A 15,827-nucleotide genomic window follows, 5' to 3' on the forward strand; every position below is an offset into this window, starting at 1 on the left:
GGCTTCATGGGTTGTAAATAGGTTCATTACATATGGTAACATTGCATTATTGATAGATATACTGTACCTGAATTAAATTTAGTAATCATCTATATATCTACTGGTTATTTGCCACTCGACTCCTTTTCAAATTATAATACAGTTAAAAAGATTATTTTGGTGGAAATGAAGTATATTTAGAGGCATTTCTGATTATATCATTGTTTTGCCTTAGATAAACATTTGTGACCTGCTGACTTACTATTAAACAGTGTATTCATTTTTTGAAGAGCCAAGATATGCATGTTTAGTGTTTCACATGTGCATGACTATTACCAGCTTCAACAGAAAGATGGCAAATTTGGTATGAATACATGCATACGTCTGGAAGTCGAGTTGTTAAGTATAGATGGAGCGAGAAATGGTTAGGTTATGTCATCAATGAAGCTTTTGGTGAAATGGATATTTATCAGCAAGTACAGTAAATTGGATAGATGTGAAATACTTTTAGTTAATGAAACAGTTGTAGGCAAAGGCAATGGCTGTGACAGAAGGAACATTGTCTATATATAGTTTTTTCTGGCATTCAGATCTTGGTAGTAAATGCTAGGTAATATATATCATGATACTACTAATTCCCAGGAACATTTATTGTTATTTTCTAGACAAATTATGGCTTCACCACGTTAGTGTCCGGTCTAGTATATCTCCTATAACAGAGTCTGGAATGACAAGTACAGAACACATATCTATGATAATTTCCTGTTGCTGGCAGGTGTAAGAAAACGGTAAAAATTTTCAAACACTTTATTGTTGAATCCAGCACTTGGAGTAGATCCAAAATCTTGAACTTTTAAAATAAATGATAATGTTGTGACCAGTTTTCAAAATTTTCCCTTTATTAACATGGAAACTGAGGCAGGGAATCAACAGGTAACTTAACACTCTGGCACAAAGAGACATTCCCTTAATGTCTCTGGGTGGTATGAGCACTAGATGGTGCCCGGATAGTTTGAGTCGTACTAACAGAGCATGTAAGCTCCTCCCCTGCCTCTAAGAAAAATTAAGAGTCTAAGTGACATTAGTGCTGCTTTATAACAAGATATATTTGCCTTGATATTTAATATTACTCTTACCATTAATTATTATGATATCTTTATCTCCTATGTACAAAGGCCGACCCACAGCTAGTTGCTTTAGTACGAAGCTTGGAAGGATGACAAGCACGACATCACACTGTATTTGGCTACCACACTGAACCACAGTGTTTGCTGCAGGTCACGCAGAGGCAATGGTTCCTTGCTTGTCACAAGTCTCCTCGACAACAAGACCTCCATCAACCGTTCACATACAGTATGATCAAATAATTTAAACTCTAAAACAACAAGATCCTACACCTGGCAGCTAGATTCAGCACAGTTTTTGTGGTAAACATAAATCAGTTTTGTTGCCACTGAGATTCATTCTGAATGGTTAAACAGACAACCAGGCATTTCAACCACTCTTAATTCATCTATCCACAAACTAAATATGTGTTTACACCAAAAACTAAGCTTCAACATGACTTGGTAGAAGCTGAGCAGGAACTACAGAGGTAGAAGGCTCAATTTTGTTATGATGAATGCTCTTGGGATAACAATGAAGGAAAATAACCAGTATTTTATTACACTGTAGTCATGCATTCGTCCTACTTCATGCGCACTTTCTAAACGGGCTTCACTCTCAAGGTACAAAGCATAAGGTTTGGAGCTAGGAATTTTTTTTTTGCATACCTAGGAGCTAGATGAAAAACCCTACCTCTACCAATGACCGGCTTCTAATAAAAAAAGGAGAGAAAAAGCAAATTCAGTGTGCAAAGCTGGTACTTTAGTGTGGAATGTTACGGACCCAATGTGTCACTTTTTGAGAAATTTCAAGAACCGAAGCAGAGTTTAGAGCAGATTATAAGGCATTACTATGTAAAGGGATCAAATTAAATTACACATTTACTTTGTAGGTTAAAATGTATTATCTTTCAGATTTTACTGCACATATGCAAAAATGTTAATACATATCCATCGAGGGAGAACATAAAATAAACCTAAGCATTAAAACATTAACCAACGAACGTGGGATAAGGTTTGAGCAGTACAGCTGTAACAACTCGACTCCGAATAATGATTATGATCAATATGAAAACAGTCTTGCAAACTAGGTCGTTTCATGAAGATTGGGGCTGTCTACAGACTATCTACACAATATTTTTTACACTTGATTTTGGCTGCAGTTCTGTAGCCATCACACTTCTACTCATGTGCACTAAAATTTACACAAAATTTAACAGATGAGACAAACTTCGCCAGGGCTACTTGTGTCAGAAAGCAAGGTTCCCCTTCCAAAAACCTTAACAGGCATTATTAGATAACTATCTCTTGAGCCACTGAATAGGTATTAAATATATGTGTATATCTCTTATGTATATGTATGTTATTATAATATATAAATATATACATTTGTATATTATATATATATATATATATATTACACATGTACTATATATATATATATATACTATAATATATACTATAATTAAAATCTTTTTTAAATATCTTAAATATCTTTTTATCACTAGTTTTCTAAATTCTTATGAGACTCCCTGCTTTCTGACACCTGCAGCCTGGAGCGGGAGTCCGAGGCTGCGTAAACCTCAGTTCAAGTTCTGGTGCATTCTTGAAGTGTCACTGTTTTGTCTTTATTATATCCTTCACCAGGATTCTGTACAAATATCTCATTGTTACTTACTAAAAATCTTATATATAACAATGGGGGAAAATTAGAAACAACCATAATGACATTAAAATTCTCAGTAAGTAACAAAGAAATATGGAATCATATGGGAGAGCACATTACAGAGCCACCAACACTCTCCTTTACTATATATTCTCAGGCTCAACTACAAATTTTCTCATTGGGATATTAAATAAATTTCCATTATTGGGCATCAGAGAAACACGAGTATAGCGACACAAGTGCTGGCTGTGGGGAGGCTGCTGATGATGATGGCCATTCTTGTGCTCTGTAAAAACGCCTTAATAATAAGTCTCCATTTCCATCCAACCTCCGGGGTTCCTACGCAGGATGAATCGGCGACACTCGTCATAAACAAAGATGAGTAAGGAGAAGGGAAGGGCTGGCAGCCACCAGTAGAACCTGCAAAAATTATCATTAATTACTTGAGGATCAACCATTGATTTCTTACATTCTCATTTCTTTAACTGTAAACCCTAAACAAATGCTAAAACTACACCCTGACCCTGCAAATTTGTGTTTCAGACATCCGGTTGTCCACAAATCCGTGCATTTTCCGACTGTTACCCAATTACTGTGTATATCACTCGGCTGTGTTCATTTCAGAAAAAATAAAAATAAATTACTTTGTAGCAGCCCAAAAAGATCACAATAATTGTTATAAAATTCAATATTCAAGTGTGAGTATGTAAATAAACCTATATTAATTATGGTGCTTTGGATAACAACTGAAGTTTTCTTACTTAATCTTTCCTCCTCAACTAGGGAAACAACTACTGAAATCTGTGGAAGTATCACCAATGCACCACTTACTGTACAGTACTGTACTTTTCTTTGAATTCATAAAGTGCCATTTAAGAAGGAAACAATGTATGTGGTAATTCATTCATTTAAGAACAATTATTTTCTTAAATATGCATAGAATAATCCAACAAGTGATCAAATAATGGTTTGCTTCACACAAGTGTCAACTGCATATCTTACAAAAGTCATTTATGAATACAAGTTATCCTTACTCAAGGGATACAGGGTAGACACATTTCCCCGAGGGATCTGTATGAGTTGTACTGTACTTACTTCAGGGGGTACATACGAAGACCCTTGTCCATTCCTGGGGTGTATGAGAGGAAGGCAGCCAGTGTAGTTTCGAAACACAATCCAAAGTTCAGCACCATGTTCCTGTAAGACACCACATTAATTAATACTGTATAGGGACAAAATGTTTATTAAACTACACAAACATTGAAGGTGTCATGTTTCCAAGCTTGTTGTAAATCTGACAAAAACATTTTCCTTTTGTTTGGGACAAAGTAACCTTTACCTAATGAGACTAAAATCAACAAGCATAATATAAATAGAATGCAGCCCACTTGTGATCTCTACTGAAGAGACATGTAACTGAATATGCATAAATACAAACATTCTGTACAAATATCATGTGCAAGACAGATAAAGCATATAAAGCCGATTGTCTTAGTAAACTTACTTCATGCCCTGGTGAACGATGGAGTTACGTCGGGTCTTGCAGACGATCAAATCTGCCCATTGCACAATCACGATGGAGACGAAGAAAGCAGTATGGCATGTGTACTCAAGAACCTTGCGGTCGTAGTATGTCTGTGGTAAATAGGTTGAAGGGCAGTGTTTACGATAACATTTACACCAAACTGCGTTTTGTTAAGTACCTAGGATAAGCGCTTTCCAATGCTAGATGATAAAAGCTTCCCAGATAAACATGACACACTCTCCCGGGCTTCACCAAGGAACTACAGTACTTATTCAGGGAGGGTGAAGTATTCCTGCAGGGTACATCTACTGTATATGACTTATGATAACTCAGTAAAATGTGGATTACAAAAACGGACTGACAAAGATCTGCGAAATAGTTTTTATATACTGTGAAATGCTTTTACAAGGAATGTAACTGTGACCAAGTTCATGGAAATAAATGAAACGCTTTTAGCAACACCACAGACATATTAGATGATGAATGATGGCACAAATAGTTGGGCTTTTATAGTTACATTACAAACTAATTCAAGCTTATTTAATTCTATGAAAGGCCAACATCCCTGGCAATGAAACTATGAAGATAATTGTTATAGTCCAGTTGTTGAGTGATGGACAGCTAAAATATTACTGAAGCACTTTGGTGAGAGTTTGGAGAAAAAAGTTTATCACTGTACAGTATGTAAAAAAAAGTATCTGCAAGGATGGGTTGGATGACTTCCCAAAATGTTGTGTGGCTCTGTGGCATACTGATCCTATTACATTTGGTAACCAAACATTACATAAATTATGCTGAAATAAATACACATTGCAATACACTGTACTTATTTTAAACTATATACTGCACTGTACAAAAATAAATGAATGTCCCAATATTTATCATCCTTGGTCTCAATGTTTCACATAGGTGTGGACAAATATTTTTTGAGACACGTAATGCACATAAATACTGTACCTATCATTCAGAATTAAAGGAAAAATGTTTACTCAAGGTGAAATACTGTGCTGTACTAACCCATTCCTGGCCATAGTGGTCCTCCAGATCATTGATGGCCTTGGAGTCCCACTTCTCACGGATACCAAAGAGTTTGGGAGGGAGGAAGCCATTCTCTGCCATGATCACAAAGTACACAAAGAATCCTGCCAAGGCCTGAATCATACCAATCTGACCATAGGCCATAGAGATGAGCCTGTTGTGTGGTGGATACAATATATTAGCTTTGGTTAAGTACACAAGTTATACTTCTCTTTACAAACTCAATTTACAAAAAAAATGATTCAAAATTTCAGATTCTTAGTTACAAAACCAATTAACTTACATTTGAACAAAAAGTATTTCTATAGTAAACTTTTTATTGAAAATTTTCACTCAATTTATGTATAAAAGATAAATACTGCTCATTATAACATAAAGTGATAGATCATTAATATACACTACTGTTTGGCCTAGGAAACTATAAGAGCATTCATAGTAATGATGTGTGTGCAAATTATAATATCAACCAGATCTTTGGTGCAAAATAAGTCAGTATCTTCATCTGGAGATAACACATACTGTACTGAATGTGAAAATTGCCCTCTTAGATTATATTGTGGTAAATTTAAATAATTTTCATATTTTAAATTAATTTTTGAGGATTCATGTTTAAGCACTAAGTTCCATTTAGAATATTTTACAATTCATAAAGCCATAAAACTGAAGGATATTTCCAGTTAAAATATTTTGCAATAAATGAATCGTTTAAAATAATCTAAGTCAAGACATTTTGTAGTGCATTAGTTATTTTACAATAAATATATTCTTGACACATGGCACCACACAAAACAGTACCTCAACTTTATTGAATGTATTGTGCACAAATTCTCAAAACTACATGGTTGAGGTTTTTTCAATAGACAAATTTAGGATATTTAGTACATATGTTTATTGTGTCAAACTTTGAAACTTTCATTAACATAATTAAGAACTTTGAAAGATACTTTTAATTCATCCATTTTGCAATAAATGATACTGGTGATAGTACTGTACTGTTTCTTCAACAACCTCTCCCTCTCTAGTCAAAATAGTAATGCACAAGCATATATAAAATATTTCTAAATAATCATTGCAATGGTAATTAACTAAGCTATCTACAGCAATGAAATCGGTAGCATTTGTACCGAAATCTTCAAGTTACTCTTAATGAAGAAAATGGGAAGTCTACAGGAATCAAAGCTCAATATCTAAAACTTCTCTTTGTAAAGAACAGCTCTTACCAGTTTTGAAAAGCCGATATCACAGCTCACCTTCAGACGTGGTTATATGTAATTTTCCCTCACAAGAGACAAATCATGCACGCGAAGACTCATGCATAGGGTTAACAAAAATTTGTACAGAGGTTTGGAACATTATACAAATATATATTTTTGGGGGCTGTCTGAGGTTTGGAGAGTATATGGTGCCTTCAGTCAAATACTTATACAAGGGTATGTGTGCAGTGCAAACAGAAATCCACTGCAAGACATTGATCCCAGTCAACTTGTAGACATGATGCACGAGGAACTCCTGTATAGACACAGCAGAGAAAATACTAACACATGTATGATGATCCTTCAGGGGAGGGCCATTAATGATCCATCAACTGAATAATCATATGACAATAGTTTAGGATTAAACATACCCCATACCTGGTTGGGCACAGCACAAGTGTAAGACAACAAATGACAACGGTGGGTTACACATTTGAACTCCCCCAGAAACTATTTCTAAATGACGTGTGCTCGTGCATTTCTTTGATGAATTCGCTCTCGTGTAACACATAAGTTTGTAACACCGATTAGCTGCAATTAAATACAGAAGGACGTTCAGAGCGGGCATTCCATGAAAAAGGAATAGAAATACATAAACAATAGGTAGTTTTATGTGTTGATGCACTTCCCTCAGTAACATAAATGCTTGTGACAAACATTTTTCTTTAGTATGAAATTCTAAAACATCAATAACATCTCTGCAAGGTGAGCACTGTCTGCTTCACCTGCAACACCAAAAAAACATTCCCAATATAAAATAACAAGGGAGTATGTATTTGTGGAAACACCTGCTGCACAGGGTGTCAGCTCACCTGTAGTTCACAAGCTTGTCGTGCCACGGGTCTCGTGGTTGCCGCTTCATTATGTCTGATTCTGCAGCCTCATAGGCCAAGGAAATGGCCGGGACCTGCGCATTCGTGTAAAAATTTACGGGTAATTAGCGTAACTAACACCCAGGAGTACGTCCATGAGGATGGGGTGGCGATGAACAGTCAACTGTCCCTTACTGATCGATGATGTGGGTGGACTACACACTGCGGTGGTTCATAGAAGGGTAGAGGGCAAGAAGGAGCGGCACACTGGGCTCAAAATGCAACCCATTTTTTTTCCCTTATGTCCCTAGCATGATGGCCAGCACTCCTGGCAAAAACCTCTTCCCAATAAAGACCACCGACTCGTGTGGTAATGTAGATGGACCATTTGCATTGCATTTCACTTTCTAAAAGCGCCATCTACCTACGACTGTAGTCAGACAGGGACAAACACAAACACTGCCTCCTAAGTAGTACAGGCCATGGAAAAGAAGCATTACTGGCAGCTCAATATGAAAACTGCCTGGTTGACTGTTTTAATCGCACTACTGTGCAGGTCTACAGTACATGATTGGAACACAAATCCATGGCATATATAAGATTACAAGTGAATCATCTCCTCAGAACATGTCACTTAAGCCTGGACAAGTAGAGCACCATGGGATTTGTGGGGAGAGGGTGAATGGGTTGTTACATTGCATATACAGTACTGCTAAATGGCAAGATCATGCAACAGAGCACACTGCAAACTGCCTCAGTAGAAACCATGCAATCAGTATACAAGCTTACATTAATTATACACCAATACAGTACTAATATTTTGTAAAATTTTAAGGTAAACCAAAAAAATATATACAGTATTTAGTGACCTATAATTACTTAAAAATCAGTAAAAAAAACTATCAGTACAACAGAGGGGTAAAAGACCCCCTTGAGACAACCACAAACCCTTGGAGAATGTCTCAAGAGATCTTCTGCCATACAACACTACTCTAAAAGTGTTAAAAATTAAATAAGAAATGATATGGAATGTGTTCCTTAGTAATTATCAAATTATCAATCTCTACTTTCAATAAGCATTTTTTAACTGAAGTTTTACTTCTATTGCTTCACCGGTGACATTCCCCACTCAAGGAGACGTTGCCTAGTTATAACAAGTTTGCTGTGTGCACCAATAATGGTCTATGGCGCCTCGTCATGACTTCTTTCATAGGCCTGCCAGTTATACCTCAAGCCTTCAGCTATTGATGCTGCTGTGCCCAACCCTCTATTCCAAAATGACCAACTTAATTTTATCCAGTCAGTCCAAAAATGTAAATAAATACCTTGAGAAAAGAAAGAAGATAGATACTCTACAAGAAAAGGTATTCAACATCCTACTCTTGCCAGCAACAGAGGAGAATCCTGAGCTCTTCACAGTAAGTAGCTCAGGTTGTAGTGGAGCTCGTCTGTCTTTATCATGCATTTCAACAATTATACAGTATTTTGCACTATGAATTATCCTAGGCAAAAATCTTCTTGTGTAAAAATATTTGCATTTGAATTTGAATTTAAAATTACATCATGCATAAAAAATTTGAAAGCATAGAATATTACACCAAAGCTTTTGTGAACACAAACACCACCCCAGAAAAAGTTAAGTTCCTTCATGCCACCACCTTGACAATGTTTGTTAGGATTCACTTCAACTGTTCACCTTCAAACAACAAGCTTGTTATTTCAATTATACTGTACTGGGGAAGAGAAACCAAGTGTGAAGTTAATCAGTTAGTAAAGAGCAACTGGTGTCGGTAAAGTGGCACAAACATTACCTCTCGTTCACAAGCTTGTCGGTGAATGGATTGCGGGGCTGGCGCTTCATAATATCAGATTCAGCTTCCTCATAGGCAAGGGAAATGGCAGGCACCTAAATATTAACCAAAGTATCTTGTTAACATCCTTCAACAAACAAAGAAAAAAAATCGCAGGGGAAAAAATAAATAAAAAACTATCTACAGATGCTTTAGCTCGCAGGACAATCTGAAAAGTTCATTCAAGTGCAAGACAAATAAAAAACTAAATTACAATAAAGAGATCAGTTCTGCTCTGTCCTGTTGGGCATGTGCTAGCATTATCAGTGTTCGGTGACAGGCCCCTCGTAAAACAAGCAATTTCGGTATAGTGCTAATTCTTGTGCAATGGTCTCTGGGATAGAATTAAATGACAAGAGACATGATTGTAAAATGAAGCACAACTCACTCTTCTTTAAGCATTATAATTATATATGCAAGCTATATAGTTGAATGACAAAATTCGTGCATCATGTCCCATGTAAAAAAAAATTCAAGTACACTAGCCAGCTGTGCTTTTTGTTCTTGTACATGAATACTGAAACTTGTTGCCACTGTAGAAATTTACCAAGCACAGCCTAAGCTTGCATGGATCTGTAGTTGCATCTGCTAAAAAAAAACCACCCATGCAGAGGTTTATCTTTTTTCATCTTTGGTATCAAAGTTGGTAGGTTGGAGCCAAGGTAGGATTAGTAAGGGGTATATGTAATGTAGAGATAGATATAGATATATAGAGAGAGAGAGGGAGAGAGAGAACCTGCACACGTTACCTCTCGTTCACAAGCTTGTCGGTGAACGGATTGCGGGGTTGACGCTTCATAATATCAGATTCAGCCGCTTCATAGGCAAGGGAAATGGCTGGGAGCTGTCATGACCAGCACAGGACAAGAGGCAGACAAAAAAGACAGATATGAGTGAACTCTGGAGGCACAACACTATAGTGATGATTATGGCATGCATTGCAGGTCAATACACACAAACACCGCTTGCAAGAGGTGCAAAGTTCAGATGTTCCTTGTAATCACTTGTTTGAAGGAGTTAGAGTTCTTGTTTAATGTGGTCAAGAGATAAACAATAATTTATCAATTTACACATCTAGTATAATTTACATGCGAACCAAAACTTCTCCAGGGCAACCTGAATTCTGCACCTTTATTGAACACGGCCCAAGTTGTGCGATTTGGGAGGCTGAGAGTTAGCAGCATCTACACACTGCAGTGGCAGGATGTCATAGTGCAAGGTGTCAGGACCAGGACAGGAACATAATGGTCATGGTGTGAGATGAAAGGAAAAGGAGAGGAACAGGAACGCCTCGCTACAGAGAGGCCAAGTTTTTTCTCGATCATTAGGGTTATATGATATGCACGGGTCTGAAATACTTAAGACGAGAAGGACATCATGGAGCTTGTCTGATGGAGAATGAGATGTTCACTACCATATGTATAATATATTTGTAGTGATGGCTTAGATTATCCAGTCATTGGAAAGTACATTAGTAAACCAGCTTGGGAAATAAACCAGCTTGGGAAATTAAGTACAAAGCATTGAAGTTCATGAAATACAGCATTATATACTGTATATAGATATATATATATATATATATATATATATATATATATATATATATATATATATATATATATATATATATATATATATATATATATATATATATATATATATATATATATATATATATATATATATATATATATATATATATATATATATATATATATATATATATATATATATATATATATATATACATACACACAGTATGAAAAGATATTGTAAAATAAAAGGCATGAAGAAGAATGAGGAATACTAAGGAGAAGCAAGAGGTGTCGGGTACAAAATCTTGGGAGAAGGAAGGAAGGTTGTTGGTTTGATGTTATTGCCCCGCCACCTCCTTCTAGGGACGTTACATTTCAAGGAATTAACTTCAAAATACAATAAATAAAAATTCCTGAATAAGGCAGAATTAGAGAATTTACAGGTAATAATTTGAAGTTGTATTTATTCATGAACAAACAAAATACATTAACTGGGGGTGAATGTCTGAGGACATTAAAGTTAGCAAAAATTACTGTATGTTAAACTTCCTGACAGTAACATTCAGAAATAGCTAAGTGAAAAGATCTTGACTACTATTCTTTTTAAAACTGTGGCGGGGTAAAAATATCTTAAACCGAGTGAGTGGGGTTGTAGTGATGAATACGTGACAACAGCAATTGTAAGACCATGAATCTGTACTCAGATAATGAATACATGCAGAGTACAATACAGTAGTTCAACTTGTGAAAAACCAAATATCTGAATAAATCCTAGAACAGCCATGGTAAGCACTGAAGTAAAGCAATTAACTTCAATATTAATAATGCTAACAGATTCACCAATATCTCATTAAAATGTGAATATTACTTTTTAATAGGTAAGAAAAAATGACCAGAATGTTATTCTGCAGAGGAACCTTTTTCTTCTACTCACTACAAGTAAAAATTAAAAATTATTCACGAAATAATTGGTTTCAGTGTATCTGCTGATCAACTTTTCTATGGAATGTAAAAGTTTACTCAAGTGCAGGTCATGACAGCTTGCCTAGAGAACCCTAAAGGTGTAGTGAACCTTAGCAAAAAAGCCCATGGAGATAAAACTAGTACAGTACACCAATGTCAAGCAATCACAAAACTGTCATCACACCTCCAGGGGCCTAAGATTCAAGAGAATGTTATAATATGAAAAAAATTGATATATTCACTTATTTACTTAGCTGGTCATGTAATCATCACATTGTCAAGATAAGGATGAAGGTAACTTGAGTTGGAGGATGAAGAGTAATGGTCGATGGGCGTGACAGGTGCTATGTTTACCTTGTCCCATCAACTACAAACACAATCAAGGTTTCTCGTTTCTCAAACCTGTTTTGTTATTTCACCAGCTCAACAAAGATAATAAAGAATGGTAAATTATGACCCTTAAGAAATCTTTAATCAGGAAACAAGAATTAAAAGAGGAAAAAGTTTGTTGAGAATGATGCTTGAAAATTTATCAACATGGCAAGAGGCTTTATAAGATTGGTGACATAGCGTAGAGACAGAATAGTCGAGTGATGTTGCATACTCCATACCATCAGAGGTGACTTATATATTATGCAAAAAATCACTGTGGCAGTAATCACATTCCTAGAAAAATTTCTGCATATAGGAGTTATAGGATCACAGCGTTGTCAAAGAAAATAGCAATGGAATAGAATAGGAAAGATATTTGGTAACTTGCTTCAACCCAGCCAGTTGAGTTGAGTAAGCTGTTTAGTGTTAGAACCAGCCTGTATGTCCTAATACATACTGTTCATTCCTTAAAAGTTGAAGTGAGAAATCTTAGATATACTGTACAGTATATATATATATATATATATATATATATATATATATATATATATATATATATATATATATATCGTGAAACTCCTTGTAAAGTCATGTTTTTGCCTCTTCCTTGGACTTTAAAAGACCAACGAAGTTAAACATGCACATCTTGCTGATAAAAACACTGTTTTGTTTCTTTCAAGTGTTGGAAAACTTGTTGCCATACATCAATTACTATGTAAGATAAATGGAGCAATACTCAGGTGTCACCTTACAATTCTTTATGATGTATCCTAACAAGTATGTACTGTATGTGGGCAGACTTTGTCTTGGCTAAAGATCTGTGATAAAATAGAAATATGCCAATCAAATTCAAAATATATGAAGACAATTTCTGCGTGCGAGTAAAAGTAGCAGAACAGGAAATGTTTGCCACGTTGCAAAAGCTCATTCATAGTTCGTTCCATAGTACAGTTATCCTTTCCGAGTCGTCGTCCTTTTTACCTTTCGTTGACAAGTTTGTCTTTGAATGGGTTTCGTGGATACCGTTTCATGATATCACTCTCAGCAGTTTCATAGGCCAGAGAAATGGCAGGAATCTAAGGAAAAGGTGAATATAACAGTAGCTGAACTGTTATTGCAAAGTGACAAATGTATTTACCATCACAAGTAGACTACCAACTGTTAATGAACAGTGACCAATGTATTTACCATTACAAGTAGACTACCAACTGTTAATGAAAAGTGACCAATGTATTTACAATTACATTACCAACTTTGTTTTTCAATTGTCTCTACTTCAATATTATTATTTTTACCTCTTCATACAATGACTTTACTTTGATTAAGCAAATACTCTACACTACTTTAACCTACATATCTGCCACTTAATTCTCAACTACATATCAGTACCTCTCATTGACCAATTTATCAAACATAGGATTTCTGGGTCTCCTCTTCATAATATCATTTTCAGCTGTTTCATAAGCTAGTGAAATTGCTGGAATCTTAGGACAAAAACAAAAGAGGAAATATTTCATTATTCACAGTAAACATACTGAAAGTTTCTTAAAAAGCATATAAATAAGAAATATTTTGTTTAGTAAGGAGTATCAGTAAGTCTGGTAATTAGAATTTGCATTCAATAGTTTTTTTTTATCTAATTACACTGCAGTTTAGCAAATTTTTAATCACAGCAAAAATATGTATTTTTGAAACATAACACAATATTAAGTTATATTTATTTGTAAAATTTTGATAATTTACGATTAAAACAAACCAGCGCAATTGACTTACCATGTCAGTACCCAGATCGATGCAGAGAATGGTGACGGTACCCAAGGGCAGAGGCACGGAGGCGATCATGAAGAACAAGAATGGCGAGATCTCGGGAATATTGGAGGTCAAGGTGTAGGCAATGGACTTCTTGAGGTTGTCAAAGATAAGTCTTCCCTCCTCAACGCCCGTAACAATAGATGCAAAGTTGTCGTCCAGCAAGATCATGTCGGCAGCCTGCTTGGACACATCTGATCCGGCAATACCCATAGCAACACCTGAACAAATCGAGTCTATTAGCCTTAGTATTAAACATTTTATTAATCTGTCCTATGACTTACCCTAATACAAAATGGATGAATCTAAATGAATACTGAACAAACATAAATCTTCATTCTTTTGTAAAGTATTAAGAAACTTACCAATGTCAGCCTTCTTGAGGGCAGGGGAGTCATTTACACCATCACCAGTCACAGCAACAATGGCACCCATACGCTGGCAACCTTCAACAATGATCAGTTTCTGCTGGGGTGAGGTACGGGCAAATACAATCTCGGTGTGGTGAATGAGAATGTCGTCCAACTGCTCGGAGGTCATGTCTCTCAGTTCTGAGCCGTGGACAACAGCAGCCTTGGCTTCACGGGGGTCAACCTCCTTGATGGGGATGTTCAGTCTCTGGGCAATGTCTTCTACAGTTTCATTACCTTCAGAAATGATACCCACAGACTTAGCAATGGCCTTGGCAGTGATAGGGTGATCACCCGTAACCATGATAACCTTAATACCGGCCGATCGGCACTTTGCTACGGCATCGGGCACAGCTGCACGAGGAGGATCAATCATGGACATGAGACCCACAAATCGCAGGCCATGTACTGGGAAGTTGGGATTATCTGAATCAAAGGGATATCCAAGAGGATACTTATCAGAAGGCAAAATGTAGTCACAGAAACCAAGTACACGCTCTCCAAGGCCTCCCAGTTCTAGGTAGGCGTTGTTGAAAGATTCCTTCAATTCTTCATCGAGGGGCTTTTCTTCGCCATTGATATAAATGGTTGAGCAGCGTTCCAGGATCCTCTCTGGGGCACCCTTCATGACGAGGAGGTAGCGGGGGTCATTCTTATCCTCGGTGTCGTGTATGGACACCTGATATTTGTTTGTGGAATTGAATGGAACCTCACAGACCTTCTTGTTGCGTGCTCGCCAGCCCTTTACATCTCCAACAGCAAGTTCAACACATTTCAGCAGAGCAGCTTCTGAAGCATCGCCGTTCACTTCACGTTTCAAGATGGCTACTTCCTCTTGTCCAGTCTTGAACTCAGCACGATTGCAGAGGGCAGCAATTCTGGAAAGTGTCTTCCAGCCTTCGGATGTCTTGTCATATTGGCAGCCAGACTGGTCTTCAGATGTATCAGCCTCAATGATGGTATTGTCAAACCACATATGAGCCACTGTCATACGATTCTGGGTCAGGGTACCAGTCTTGTCTGAGCAGATGGTTGAGGTGGACCCAAGAGTTTCTACAGCTTCCAAGTTCTTAACGAGACAGTTCTTTGCAGCCATACGCTTGGCTGTGAGTGTCAGACACACAGTGACTGTGGCAAGCAGACCCTCAGGCACATTGGCTACAATGATACCAATGAGGAATACAACAGCATCTAACCAGTGGTAGCCTGAAAAGAGAAAAAGTTTTAAGTTACCAATGCACTTGAAAAATATAAGAAGAATGTCTTTACTGTACTTTAAAGGTTTCATAAAATTTCTGGATAGATGTATGGGAAATTTTAAATTTGAATACTACCTGTAGTTATTACAATATTACAGTATATGTACATTTAAAATTATTAACAACTTTAAATGAAGTTGGCATAGTATTCGCTCTACGAGCAAAATATCAGGGTTTAATTCCCAACCAAAATGGAAGATGGGGTTCCTTCCTTGTACACGAACCCTTGAACACTCGGCCATAAATGAATACA

At 36.5% G+C, this 15,827-nt stretch overlaps 1 protein-coding gene across 9 annotated transcripts in view; it reads right to left on the reverse strand.

Annotated features, from left to right (window-relative positions):
- Positions 1 to 772: 772 nt before the first annotated feature.
- LOC121869643 (sodium/potassium-transporting ATPase subunit alpha-like) overlaps positions 773 to 15,827 on the reverse strand; it is a 168,550-nt gene continuing 153,495 nt past the window's right edge. For 6 of the 9 annotated variants that reach the window (XM_042371158.1, XM_042371164.1, XM_042371162.1 and 3 more), the window contains 7 exons: positions 14,271 to 15,521; positions 13,870 to 14,126; positions 9,188 to 9,282; positions 5,291 to 5,465; positions 4,253 to 4,383; positions 3,844 to 3,945; positions 773 to 3,168 (listed from right to left, as the gene is read on the reverse strand). In XM_042371158.1, the coding sequence (XP_042227092.1) occupies positions 3,048 to 3,168; positions 3,844 to 3,945; positions 4,253 to 4,383; positions 5,291 to 5,465; positions 9,188 to 9,282; positions 13,870 to 14,126; positions 14,271 to 15,521 (2,132 nt within the window). In that variant the 3' untranslated portion in view covers positions 773 to 3,047. Of the gene's footprint in view, positions 3,169 to 3,843; positions 3,946 to 4,252; positions 4,384 to 5,290; positions 5,466 to 7,376; positions 7,472 to 9,187; positions 9,283 to 9,975; positions 10,071 to 13,077; positions 13,173 to 13,869; positions 14,127 to 14,270; positions 15,522 to 15,827 lie in introns of all 9 variants that reach the window. The other 3 variants (XM_042371161.1, XM_042371159.1, XM_042371160.1) reach the window with 3 other exon arrangements.

Source organism: Homarus americanus, unplaced genomic scaffold, assembly GCF_018991925.1.
Source record: "Homarus americanus isolate GMGI-L3 unplaced genomic scaffold, GMGI_Hamer_2.0 scaffold23578, whole genome shotgun sequence".
Classification (NCBI taxonomy): Eukaryota; Metazoa; Arthropoda; class Malacostraca; order Decapoda; family Nephropidae; genus Homarus; species Homarus americanus.